The sequence below is a fragment of the Alosa pseudoharengus genome, unplaced genomic scaffold (genome assembly GCF_046254945.1).
Source record: "Alosa pseudoharengus isolate Yale_2024_CS ecotype anadromous, Long Island Sound unplaced genomic scaffold, YU_APseudo_1.1 YU_APseudo_1.1_scf_12, whole genome shotgun sequence".
Lineage (NCBI taxonomy): Eukaryota > Metazoa > Chordata > Actinopteri > Clupeiformes > Clupeidae > Alosa > Alosa pseudoharengus.
The window spans coordinates 27,785,777-27,799,882 of NW_027468587.1; the positions used below are offsets into that span (position 1 = coordinate 27,785,777).

Consider the following 14,106-nt stretch of genomic DNA (forward strand, 5'->3'; position numbering starts at 1 on the left):
TGCACCTTTTGTTTAATCCACAAGGCCTAGAACTGTCGGCAAAGAACTATGTTGACGTTGGCTGCGCACTCACTCACTCACTCAGAGCTGCCTGCTTGACACGCCCACTTGCCTAGATGCGTGCAAGGAGCAGTGAGAGCAGCAGTTCACACAGACACAGAACGTTATTATTTTAATAAAGTATCGATTCTAAAAACGTCTGAAATCGTATCGTTTTTTGCGTGAAGGCATCGTGATACCTTTTTAGTATCGATACACCGTGCAACACTAGTGCTGAAAATGTTTCCACGTTTCCACGTGACGTTAAGCAGTGGACTGAAACACGTAACTTGTCTGGTAGCCGTGCTAATAAAATTGATAATGTGCAGTTCCTTCCTCCCAAACTGTGTTAAAATGGTGTATTTAACAGCCAGAATTTCAAAATGTCCTTCAAAATTATCCGCACCCCCTCTCACTAAACACTTCCAGTATCTCTGTAGCTCTTGTGAAGTATGAACTTGCACAACACTGCCTACAGATCATAGCCTAGGGATCAGATTCTAACAATAATTCAGTGCAAATGCATGGATTCCAGTTGCTGCTACTGGAAGAAACTGGAATCCATGCATTTCCACAGAATTATTTTTGGTGTATCGCCAGTGATAAGGTGGTAGGGGGCCCCCAAATCAAATTCCATCAGGGCTTGGGCCGGCTCTGGACTACAGTAAATGGCCTGTGTGATTGGGATGTGGATTGCTTCATTTTGATTACATTTATAATGAGTATACTATGTGGTATATAAGATTGTAGTGTTACAATGTAATACAGGCAGTCGCAAAGAAAAAATAGGTATGCTTCCTGCATGACCCATTCTGAATGAATTGTCTCTGATATAATAAATACAACACACTGGGCTTGGCAAGAAATTTGGCAATACTACTTTTACACACGTGATGGCACCCCCTGTTAGCAACACAAACTTGAGAGGTTCAAATCAGCAAATCAACTATTATTTGTTGCTGTGTATCCACATCACACTAGCAGCCATGTGTCACTGTACTAAATGACAGCTGCAGGTTTAAAGCTGCGTGTGTGTGTGTGTGTGTGTGTGTGTGAGGAGAAAAGACACATAGGCACTAGACATGTATCTTATTGCAAAACAACACTGTCATTCAGCGGCTTCACAAACTACCCACAATCCCCAGTATATCAGCGACTCTACAACCTACCCACAATCCCCAGCTCAGTGGTCAGGTTGGCTGTGTGACGATCTAGGCCAGACTTCCAGCTCATCAATCAGAGAGAGAGAGGGGGGGGGGGGGAGAGGGAGAGAGAAGAGAAGATGGAGGGCACAGAAACAGTGAAGAGAGAGAGGGAGAGAGTGTGTTGGGGGGGGGGGGGGGTCATCTTCGTGTGAGTGTGTGTTATATATAGAGCTAAGTGGAACACTGCTGTGGACACTTTAGTCCTGGTTGTGAGTGTGTGTGTGTGTACCGTTGTGAGTGTATGTTTGTGTGCCAGTATGTGTGTGTACTGTTGTGAGTGTTTGTGTACTGTTGTGAGTGTGTGTGTGTATGTGTGTGTGCACCATTGTGAGTGTGTGTGTGTACCGTTGTGAGTGTGTGTGTATGTGTGAGTGTGTACCGTTGTGAGTGTTTGTGAGTGTGTGTATGTATGTGTGTACCGTTGTGAGTGTGTGTGTGTGTGTGTGTGTGTACTGTTGTGAGTGTGTGTGTACCGTTGTGAGTGTGTGTGTGTGTGTGTACAGTTGTGAGTGTCTGTGTACGGTTGTGTGTGTTGTGTTTTATAGATCTGCTGGAGAGGTGTTCAGGAGCATTGATCATGGGCTTGTGTTGTGTTGATCGACACATATTGATTATGGAACGAGATGTTTGTTTACTCGCTCTGTGTGTGTGTGTCAAGGCTCCAAGGTCATGGAAAACCTGAAAAAGTCATGGAATTGTAAAATCCCATTTTCCAGAGTTTAGTGTTTTTTCATACATATAGAAAGGGAGAAAACGGAGAAAACACATTTGAATCCAATCTCGTTGTTTGTCACATTTCAAAACTAGCCTCAACCTGTGTAGTTAGTCATTTTGGGCTTATATGTCGTGCAAAGTCATGGAAATGTCATCCAAGGTCTTTTCAAAGTCATGGAAAGGTAAAAATGGATGGGAACCCTGTTGTGTGTTGCTGTTGTAGTTGCTGTTACTGGGTGGGTCTGCAGTAGATAAGCTGGGTTACTTAGTGACTTTTCCTGCTGTTTACCAATGCTACAGCCATTGACCCAAGGCGCTGCCTGTCTCAAACCTGTGTGTGCGTACATTTCTGTGTGTGTGTGTGTGTGTTTAGCAGGTCTAAGAGTCCGACTACAACCCCCGACCCAAGATGGAGAGACCATTTTAGTTGTGTGTGTGTGCACTCCAATACACCAATACAAGCCACTGCCCTACCCACAATATAAGCATTGCTAATTATATGATAATGACCGAGTTGTTATTTTTCTTGATTGTGGTGTGTGTGTGTGCGCGTGTGTTTGTGTTTGTAGCTCTACCTGAAGCCTCAATTCAACTACAATCCCGAGACGGACAACCTGATCCCCTGCAAGGAGGCGGGGCTTGCATTCTCACGCGGAGACGTCCTGCATGTGGTCAACAGAGAGGACCCTAACTGGTGGCAGGTCAGCTTATTGCGTGCGTGCGTGCGTGCGTGTGCGTGTGTGTGTGCGTGCGTGCGTGTGTGTGTGTGTGTGTGTGTGCGTACGTATTTTAGGCAATGAGAGTGAGAGGGTGCGTGTGTGCGCGCGTGCGTGTGTTTGTATTTTGGACAATGAGAGTGAGGGGTAAAGTTATTATAGTTAACTAAAACTAAGACTAAAACTAAAACTAGCAGTGAAAAAATAATTTAGTGAACTGAAATGAAAAAACAAAAACTAAATAAAAACTACAATGAACAATGGAAAACCAACTAAAACTAAATAGAATCAATTAAAGGTAAAACCAGCTTAGTTTTAGTTCCCCCTCAGTTTGCACTGCGGTTCCTACAGTGCCTATAAAAAGTGTTTCCCCTTTAACAGCCCCTCTTTAATGTCAAAGTGAAAGCAAATCTCTACAAAGTAATTTTAATTAATTAAAAAGATATAATGCAAAATAAGCAATTGCATAAATATCCAACCCCCATTAAAGTGACTGACCGAAATCAACAGTGGTCCAGCCAATTGGTGCTAGTAGTTTCACAATGAGTGAAATCGGCTGAGTGCAGTGAATGTGTATAGTATAGTAATATAAAGACACCATGTCTGGAATGTCCAGTCACTGGTTAATCAATATTCCTGGCTACAGTTCCACCATGAAGACAAAAGAACACTCCAAACCACTCCAAGAAAAGGTTACTGAAAAGCGTAAGTGAGGGGATGGATACAAAACAAATGTCATTGAACATCCCCTGGAGTGAAATCCATCATTAAGGAATGTATGGAACATGGCAAATATGCAAATCTGGCTAGAGCAGGCCACCACAAACTGAGTGACCGTTCAAGAATAATAATGGTGGGGGAGGCCACCAAGACACCTATGACAACTGAATAAGTTAAAAGCTTCAGCAGCTGAGATGGGAGAACCTCTGCATACAACAACTTTTGCCCGAGTTTTTCACCAGTCAAAGCTATATGGGTGAGTGGCAAAGCTCTTATTAAATATAGAAGTTCACCCAGACAATGAGCCGAAACGTACAGCGAAAAATACAAAGAAATGGTTTAAAGACAACAAGGTCAATGTTCTGGAGTGGCCGAGTCAAAGCCCAGACCTCAATCCTGTAGAACAGTGGTTCTCAAATGGGGGTACGTGAAGGCACTCCAGGGGGTACGTGAGATTTTAACCCTCAGAACCCGATTGACGCAAAGTCCGACAAAAAACACACCCTTTCTTCTCTGTTACATTGCTCCGACAACTGTTCAAGTATGTTGATCTTTCTGGCTTATGAAAACACATGAAGTGACTGCAAAATAATAACGTTATGTACAAAAACCAACGCTGCACACCCATTACTCTCGTTTGAATTACTCGCGGACCTGTGATGGCATAGATATGCCACGCATGTCAGATGAAAGAGGAGACACAGAGCTATCATTTGATTCCAAGTAGGCCTACATCCTTCTGGGTTATAAAACAGACGAAGTGACCGCAAAATAATAACTTCATATAGCTCGACTTACCTCACGTTTTTGTCTGTTTTTGTGGCAAAGCATGTTTATAATCCAATGCTATTGTGTGTTTCTCTATGGCAAATAATGTTCATAATCCGGTTTTGAGATCCTAGCAAATTCCTGCATGGCATCCAATTCAAGGCTCAAATTCAAAAAAAATTCAAGTGGCATTATTTCTGTAAGGCGCACACCACATATGTCTGTAAATTGCTCAGCCCCAGAGAATCCCTCCACCATGGCAATGATATTGCCAGACAGTCTGCCCTACACACACATGAAATGTAGAGCTATGAGCTTGCTGTGGTGAGATACATTTTCATAATACGCTTTTTATATTTTAATTCTTTAAAAATCAAAATAGAATCAATGCTAGTACTAATACATGAAAAAAATAAAGTATACATATATTTAAAAAGTAGAATCCATGCAAAAATACTTTAAAAACAATTATTTAATAAATATTTCAGGAAAATGTAAGTTCATAAAATGAATTTTATATTTCAGTAGGCTATTCAATTTCATTATCCTAAAAACCCAGAGTCCCCCCCCATACCAGGACGGTTCGACCCAACCTGTCACATGCCACCCGCCATCACCTGTCAATCACTGTCAAAACTCAAACGATGGAGTCGTGGTTGAAGCATATAGCGGTATTTCTTGTACGCTGGTTAGGGGGTACTTGGCTGAAAAAATATTTCACAGGGGGTACATCACTGAAAAAAGGTTGAGAACCACTGCTGTAGAAAATCTGTGGCTGGACATAAAAAGGGCTGTTCACACCCGGTCCCCTTCCAACCTGGCAGAGCTTGAGCAGTTTTGTAAAGAGAAATGGAGTAAAACTGCAGTATCCAGATGCAAACCTAATTGAGACCTATCCATGCAGGCTTCATGCTTTAATTGCGGCCAAATGTGCGTCTATTAAATGATGATTTGAAGGGGGTGAATATTTATGCAGTCGCTTATTTTGCATTATATATTTTCAACTAACTAACATTACTTTGTAGAAATCTGCTTTCACTTTGACATTAAAAAGGGCATTTTTTGTAAATTATTGTAAAAAAAGGTCAAATTAAATTGATCCAGATTCCATTTATAAAAGCAGTAAAAGGGGAAATATCCAACAGGGGTGAATACTTTTTATAGCCACTGTACCTTATTCCTGTTCTGTTTGAGTTCTTGAGACATTGGCCTATTAAAAAGGACCTTGAATGAAAAATGGAAAAATATCAGATGCTTATAAATAAAAACTTAACTAAAACTAAATCATTCTGGAAAACTAAAACTAAATTAAAACTATGATTGCTATCAGAAACCAAACTGAAAAAATAAAGAAAATGTCAACTATAATAACTCTGTTGAGAGGGTGTGTGTGTGTGTGTGTGTGTGTGTTTTAGACCAGTCGTTCTGAAAGTGAGGTGTGCTGTGGAATTTTGAGGAACTCAATGCGATTTTATACAGGATAGTCATAAAGTAATTTATCAAGTAGCCTAATAGGCTACAGATCTCTTACGCACCTCAGTCAACATCATGTGAGCATATGCCAGTGAGAGGGTATGTGTGTGTGTGTGTGTGCGTACGTGTGTGTGTGTGTGCGTGCGTGCATATGTCTCGGCTTATAAACACTCTGTATAGAACACCCTTGTTACAGCCAGTAATCATTTGTGTGATGCACTTCATAATCAATAACCATAAGACGGTGTGGCATTTTGGTTTAGAGTGTGTGTGTGTGTGTGTGACCTGATTTGCCTGTCTGTCTCAGGCGTGTAATGTGGTTGGCGGAGCCACAGGCCTCATTCCCAGCCAGTTCCTGGAGGAGAAGAGGAAGGCGTTTGTCAGGAGAGACCTGGATGGATCAGGTACACACGCACGCACGCTCACACACACACACACACACACACACACACGCAGACACAAAAATACACGCACACGCACACACACACCCTTGAGTGTCCTGGTTGTGGAAACGTGGTGTTGCGCTCCCTCTTCTGGCTGCTACCGATGCTAACTTTGTGTATGTGTGTGTGTGTGTGTGTGTTTGTGTGTTTGCAAGCAGGGGTCTTATGTGGTACCATACCTGGTAAGAAGAAGAAAAAGAAGTTAATGTACCTCACAGCTAAGAATGCAGGTGAGCACTCAGCTAGACACACAGCACAACCTCACACACACACACACACACACATACACACACACACACACTGCTACATCAGCAAGGACGCAGAGAGATTAGCAACATGACGGTAACCTTAGGGATTTCTTCATGTTTGTGTGTGTGTGTGTGTGTGCATGCATGCGTGTGTGTGCCTGTGTCCGTGTGTGTGCGAATGTGCGTGCGTCCGTGTGTGTGTGTGCGTGCGTGCGTGCAGAGTTTGACAGACATGAGCTGCAGATCTATGAGGAGGTGGCCCGAATGCCTCCGTTCCAGAGGAAGACTCTGGTTCTGATTGGTGCTCAGGGGGTCGGACGACGAAGCCTCAAGAACCGCCTGATCGTGCTGAACCCGCTCCGCTACGGAACCACAGTACCCTGTACGTAACACACATAAATTGTGATGGTGCTGAGCCCGCTCCGCTATGTCAAACACACTTAGTGTTAAAGACGGACTTCACCACCTGCTGGCTCGTCTGCTACCTTATAATGTCCTGATACATTAGTCCGGCAGCCAAATGCCATAATTTAGGTGAACCTGGTTTTGTCGGTTAAAGATTTTTTTTTTTTGCTGTTTCTTGTTGCCAAGGGGTAACTCAATAAGATTAGAGAGGGTGCCCGGTGATATCCCTTGGGAAATTCTCGATATTAAGCCTTTCTTGTCCAATGTGTTGAATATAAGGCGAGGCACCACAGGTGAATAGGGTAAAAAAATGAACTAGCAGATATCACTAGAAAACTCCCCCAGTTGATTACTTACATTAATGTGGAAAAAATGTATTACAAGTTATCTGTAATATAAAGTTTAAATATGCAAATAAGGCATCATCTAATTAAATATTTGCTGATTTGCATAAACAAAAAAAAAAAAGAAAGATCTGAACATTGGATGAAGCCAGGTTCAAAATTAATTTTTCATTGTGTTGACATATTAGATGAAAAGTCTTTTACTCAGGGAATTTTAGATATCTCTTTTAGTTATTCCATAAATCAGAAAATACTGCCAATAGCTTTAAAAAATACATTTTTACAAATACGCTACGTTCATGTTAGTTCAGAACATATGCCAATACGCTACGCTCATGCTAGTTCAGAATATGTGCTAATACTCTACGCCAAAGCTAGTTCAGAATATATGCTAATACTCTACGCTCATGCTACTTCAGAATATATGCTAATACTCTACTCATGCTAGTTCAGAATATATGCCAATACTCGACGCCCATGCTAGTTCAGCTACATTTCAAGCTTTTGATGTGTACTACCTGATGAAAGCACATCTCTCAGGTGAAAAGTTGACAAACATATTTTCAAATGTGAATTTTGATTCAAGTCTGTTCAAGACTGACAAATAGGGTGCTTCAGATGGACACACAAGAGACAATCATAGGCACAAATCCAGCAGCTCACCTTTGCCGTTACGTTGGACATGGTCTCTCCATATATTGACCCCATGACCCCACGGTCTCTATAGTTACATCACGGCCGCCCCGGGGCGAGGAGAGCGACGGCCAATCATACTGCTTCGTGAACCGGCCAGAGATGGAACAGGACATCAAGGGCGGACGCTACCTGGAACACGGCGAGTACGATGGCAACCTGTACGGAACCAAGATCCAGTCCATCCACCAGGTGGTCAACACCGGACGCACCTGTATCCTCGACGTCAACCCACAGGTGTGTGTGTGTGTGTGTGTGTGTGTGTGTGTGAGAGAGAGAGAGAGAGAGACTGCACAAGCACATACACTCATATTGAGTGTGTATGTGTCTGTGTAAGAGTTCATGCAACCGATGATCGAGCTGATAATTTCCTTTGTTTGTGTGTGTGTGTGTGTGTGTGTGTGTGTGTGTGTGTGTGTGTGTGTGTAGGCTCTGAAGGTACTGAAGACAGCGGAGTTCATGCCGTTTGTGGTGTTCATCGCGGCTCCTCAACTGGACACACTCAGGGCCATGCACAAGGCTGTGGTGGACGCAGGAATCACCAGTAAACAGCTCACGGTACGCACACACACACACACACACACACACACTCACTCTCAGGGCCATGCACAAGGCTGTGGTGGATGCAGGAATCACCAGTAAACCGCTCACGGTACACACACACACACACACAGACACACACACTCTCAGGGCCATGCACAAGGCTGTGGTGGATGCAGGAATCACCAGTAAACCGCTCACGGTACACACACACACACACACACAGACACACACACTCTCAGGGCCATGCACAAGGCTGTGGTGGACACAGGGCTTAAAGTATTCAGATACCATACTGGATCTCCGTCGTGTCGCGGCTGTGAGGAACATTTCCTCAGGAGAAAAAGTCAGGAAATCATCATAGACGAGAGTCATCATTTTCGTTGTTTGATATATCTCTCTGAGTTCACCTACCAATGGCAGCTCTCGCTTTCAACCTAACAAACGTGTTTAGCCAATCAAAAGCAGAGTAGGGCGGGACTTGGCTGCATGTTCTTGTAGGAAGAGTAGACATCCAGCAGACAGCTGAAAGTGTTGAGGGGAGCGTGAGATTAGCCTACTGGAGGCCAGTGGAGCATAAAGTGCTTCTGTCACTCGCCTGATAACAGTATGTCCATGCGGTAGTAAAAAGAACCTACCAAAATTAAGGCCCTTGAAAGGTAGTAAAAGGTAACAAATGCAATTTTACTTGGTAGTAAATTTTTCATCACCACCTCAATATATAATGAGTTTACATTTTTTGCTTAATATTTGTGTCTACATGTTTTAACTTCATCTAGCCTAGTTAAAAAAATATATACGTGCTAACAGGACCTGAGTGAGTCGGAGTTGATGGCAATGACGTAGAAGTAAACTGTGTAGAGATTCCGTGGTTGACAGCCTATCAGCGACGCCAACAACATTTTCGCCATTTTGCCTCAGTTGATATTACAGGGATGCAAACAGCGCGCTTTTCGGCGCCTCCTTTACGTTAGTTTGGGCGACTTATGAATTGTGCAGATCCGAAGAGTTTTTTAGGGGTAGGGGATGCAGGGATGCTTTTCGGCGACTCGCTTTTTTCACGTCATCTAGGCCCTACCGCAGGCTACCAGAGGAACCAGAGCAGCGTTTATCATATGGGCCTGCTGGTCAAATGTCTGGTGCTTCTGTCACTCATCTGATAATATTTGTTCATGTAACCACGCTAATCTAGTTAATGGTGAATTAAGTTTATGGCATTCACATTTAAGCATTCAAATAGCCTATAAAAACTTGAACAGTCAGTTAAATTGTTTTCATAAAAGGAACAGCAGGCCTACAAAATATTCCAAATAGGCTAGTTTTATTGCAGTAACAGAAAACTTATACTGCAACATATGAGTTTAAACCATGTTAAATCTGAGCTAGTGACAGGAGGTTTTAGGGGGGGGGGGATCAAACTCTGTAACCTACCTGATTCCACAGTCAATGTTCAGTATTTGGCCTATAATTTAGCCTATAATATTGGCATTTGAATCCATGAAAGTTAACCAAAATCTATCATTTCCTATCGGCAACAGACCCCAGTAACGCATCAAATCGCATTGCTACAAATTTTGAAGTATTGAAATGAATCAAATCGTTGGCTTAAAGAATCAATATTGTATCGAATTGTGATTAAACTTGTGATTTACACTCCTAAATGACATCCTTATAATTACTGTTGGGAAGTATTTCTCATGCAAGCATTGTGCAACCATGCTGAGTAATGCAATAAAATCCTAGTTTTCAATTTTGCATTAGCAGTCCACTGATGTGCATGTTTTCACAGACTGCTTTAGTGTCAAATGTGCAACAACAACAATACCATACCAATAATAGTGGTTTTATATATCCATATAAATAGATTTCTGGGCCTATCCTTAGACTGGAGGTTTTTTTTTTTGGGGGGGGGGGGGGGTTAGTCAGTGGTGTTAATTTTTCACCACACATGTTTGGTTTTTAGGTGTCATTTGTTTTTAAGAAGTGCCAAGGTTATTATTCACCTTATTAGGGCTAAGGGCTATGGTTAGGATAACTCAAGGGCTAGAGTTAAGGTAAGGACAACTAAAACTCAACTCGACACTACAAAAAAACATTGTCGTTGACAATGACAATACTTAATGATCACAATTAGAAATTATTAGTGTACCTAATATTTATGATTTATACCTTATAGTAATTAGTAAGCGGTGCTTTGCTAACCCCCCCCCCCCCCCCCCAAAAAAAAAAGGGCTGCTGCTTGATGTCGTGTTGGTAGTAAAAAAGGAAGTAAATTCAACTCTGTGATGGTGCCGTGAAATTACGGAGTTAGAAAATAAAAATGAAATCTCGATCTAGATATACATGGTTGGCTACTAGTTAATGGGGCAGCCGTGGCCTACTGGTTAAGGCTTTGGACTTGTAACTGGAGGGTTGCCGGTTCGAACCCCGACCCCTCACTGCTCCCCGAGCGCCGCTGTAGCAGGCAGCTCACAGAGTCGGGATTAGTCTGTGCTTCACCTCACTGTGTGTTTCACGGATTGGGATAAATGCAGAGACCAAATTTCCCTCACCGGATCAAAAGAGTGTATATACTTATACTTAATGTGGTGTTTTCTAAGGCGGAGGCACAACATAGGCTACAGTTGGTAGAGCTAAATGTGTGTGCGTGTCTGCGAGTGAATCCGCAACCTGCAGAGCAGCAGATAATCATAGTCATCCGCCCTGTCTCACTCCTGCCTTTCCTATCCAAAGGCATTGAACGAGCAGTCTCCAAACAGGTCTCTGACTTCCTTTCACAGAACAACCTTCTGGATCCAAATCAGTCTGGGTTCAAAAGCGGCCACTCTACCGAAACGGCTCTGCTGTCTGTAACAGAAGCCTTAAAAGAAGCCAGGGCGACCGCTCGGTCATCAGTACTCATTCTGCTTGACTTATCGGCTGCCTTTGACACGGTTAATCACCGCATCCTTCTCTCTATACTCGCTAACATGGGAATCTCCGGTTCTGCTCTCTCCTGGTTTGAATCCTACCTCACAGGACGCTCGTTTAACGTATCATGGCTTGGTCAGCTATCTGCACCTCACCATCTCACCACAGGGGTCCCCCAGGGCTCAGTACTGGGCCCCCTTCTCTTTGCTATCTACACCACCTCCTTGGGACAGATTATCCGTTCGCATGGCTTCTCATACCACTGCTATGCAGACGACACACAGCTCTATCTGTCCTTTCCACCTGATGACCCCTTGGTTTCAGCACGGATCTCGGATTGCCTCTCAGACATAGCTACATGGATGAAGGCACACCACCTCGAGCTGAACCTCTCAAAGACTGAACTGCTGGTCCTCCCAGCTAAACCTACCATACACCACGACATCAACATCAAATTTGACTCCCTCTCTGTTTCACCTACCAGGACTGCAAGAAATCTAGGAGTTGTTCTCGACAACCAACTAAACTTCTCAGATCATGTTGCCTCAGTCGCCCGGTCATGCCGTTTCGCACTCTACAATATACGGAAAATCAGGACTTACTCAACTCAAGATGCCACCCAACTTCTGGTTCAGGCAATAGTCATCTCACGACTCGACTACTGCAACGCCCTCCTGACAGGTCTCCCAGCCTGCGCAGTGAAACCACTTCAGATGATCCAGAACGCGGCGGCGCGCCTGGTCTACAACCAACCCAAGAGGGCACATGTTACCCCGCTACTCATCCAGCTACATTGGCTACCTATGGCGGCCCGCATCAAATTCAAGGCTCTAACGCTTGCCTACAAAGTAGTCTCCGGTTCTGCTCCCACCTACTTGAATGCCTTCATACAGACATACGCTACCTCCAGACCGCTGCGCTCCTCAGACGAACGACGTCTAGCTCTACCTCCGGTACGCTCAGGCCAATCCAAACTTTTCTCATCTGTTGTTCCTCGTTGGTGGAACACACTGCCAGTTCCTACAAGGGCAGGGACATCCCTCTCCATTTTCAAAAAACTCCTGAAGACCCAGCTCTTTAGAGAACATCTCCTCTCATAGCAACACTTACAACAAGTCTTGCTGATCCTAGCACTCACCAGCCGTCTTAAACGGACACGTAACTGTTAACAACAGCACTCACTGATGCACTTATTCTTACTGTACTTATTCTTATGTTTTTTAAATTGTCCTAAAATTGTTGTGAATTGCTCTAAAACATAAACTGTTTACCTTGTTGTTAGTCGCTTTGGTTAAAAATGCGTCAGCCAAATGTAATGTAATGTAATAATAATGAATAGTGTATGTTTATGTTTATGGTTTTTGTTATTATGAAAACCCATTATTGTTGATATTTGGCATTGTTATTGATCCTGTTGTTTTTATTACTACTATTACTATAATGCTTAATGTTCAACTTTGTTTGAACCTATTACTTTCCACTAATACTGTAAGTCACTTTGGACAAAAGCGTCGTAATAACCATAATTTATTACTATATTCTGCATTCTAAAGACCAATTGATGTGTCTCTTCCTGCCCCCAGGAGACGGATCTGAAGAAGACTGTGGACGAGAGTGCTCGGATCCGCCGCGCGTACAGTCACTACTTTGACCTCACCATCGTCAACGACAACTTGGACCGGGCCTTCGACGCTCTGCAGGCGGCGGTGGAACGCCTCAGTTCTGAACCCCAGTGGGTTCCCGTCAGCTGGGTCTTCTGAGGGTTCCGCGTTGCGTTCCGCGTCGGTTTGCTGGACCAGGGCGTGGTTCTGACGCCGCGGAAGGACAGAGAGGGCTCTGATTGGCTCAGTCGACCAGAGAGGGCTCTGATTGGCTCATATCATTGAGGGGGTGTGTCTGGAGACCACATGCTCTGCCTTCTCCACACTATGCAAACTTTGAGCCAAGACTGCTGAGCATAAGGGAAAACTGTGTGTGTGTGTGTGTGTGTGTGTGTGTGTATGGTTGAGCGAAGACTGCTGAGCATAAGGGAAAACTGTGTGTGTGTGTGTGAGCTGTCTGATAATTTATTAATGTTTTTGTTACTTTATACAAACATAATTCTATGCATATTCATGAGACCGTGTTGGATGAGGGTGTGTGTGTGTGTGTGTGTGTTTAGAGGCTACTGCTTTAAGAAAGTTCTGCCTCAGTTTTAAAGGGAAGATGGTGTGTGTGTGTGTGTGTGTGTGTGTGTGTGTGTGTGTGTGTGTGTGTGTGTGTGTGTGTTACAGTATGTAGGTGTGTGTGTGGACAGTGTCCTCTCCATTAGGGCTTTTCCACCATAAGGGGATCACATAGAAACCAAACACATATCAAGGAACACGTCTGTGGCAGCTGGAACAGCTGTGTGTGTGTGTAAAATACATAGGTACTCCTAAACTAAACTTTGGGCTCTGATAGCACACTGTAGTCATATAATGAACATGAGACATTTTACTGGTGCAGTGTGTGTGTGTATGTGTGAGAGAATATTATGTATGCATGAGTCTGAATGTGTTAACATTGTGTGTGTGTGTGTGTGTGTGTGTGTGTGTGTGTGTGTGTGTGTACGTGTACGTACGTGTACCTGTCTGCCAAGTGTCTACTTCTGGGTGTTTTGTGTGTGTGTGTCAGAGAGAGAGATTCATTCCCAGCAGTCTCAACTCATCTAGTTTCACACACACATCAGTCATATGACTTTCCATCTCTGAAGAGGAGTGTGTGTGTGTGTGTGTGTGTGTGTGTGTGTGTGTGTACGTACGTACGTACTTGTACACACATATACACACACGTTAGGTAAAGTCTAATAAAGTTATGTCTTTCTAAAACACCTGTTTCACTTCTGTTGAACTTGTGTGTGATTTTTC

At 43.5% G+C, this 14,106-nt stretch overlaps 1 protein-coding gene across 3 annotated transcripts in view; it reads left to right on the plus strand.

Annotated features, from left to right (window-relative positions):
* The window catches only part of pals2a (protein associated with LIN7 2, MAGUK p55 family member a), a 35,853-nt gene extending 21,818 nt beyond the window's left edge, over positions 1–14,035 (plus strand). For 2 of the 3 annotated variants that reach the window (XM_076280640.1, XM_076280638.1), the window contains exons 6-12: positions 2,528–2,659; positions 5,943–6,039; positions 6,234–6,308; positions 6,547–6,708; positions 7,803–8,005; positions 8,198–8,326; positions 12,802–14,035. In XM_076280640.1, the coding sequence (XP_076136755.1) occupies positions 2,528–2,659; positions 5,943–6,039; positions 6,234–6,308; positions 6,547–6,708; positions 7,803–8,005; positions 8,198–8,326; positions 12,802–12,978 (975 nt within the window). In that variant the 3' untranslated portion in view covers positions 12,979–14,035. The remainder of the gene's footprint in view (positions 1–2,527; positions 2,660–5,942; positions 6,040–6,233; positions 6,309–6,546; positions 6,709–7,802; positions 8,006–8,197; positions 8,327–12,801) is intronic. The other variant, XM_076280639.1, reaches the window with a different exon arrangement.
* The last annotated feature ends 71 nt before the right edge of the window (positions 14,036–14,106 follow it).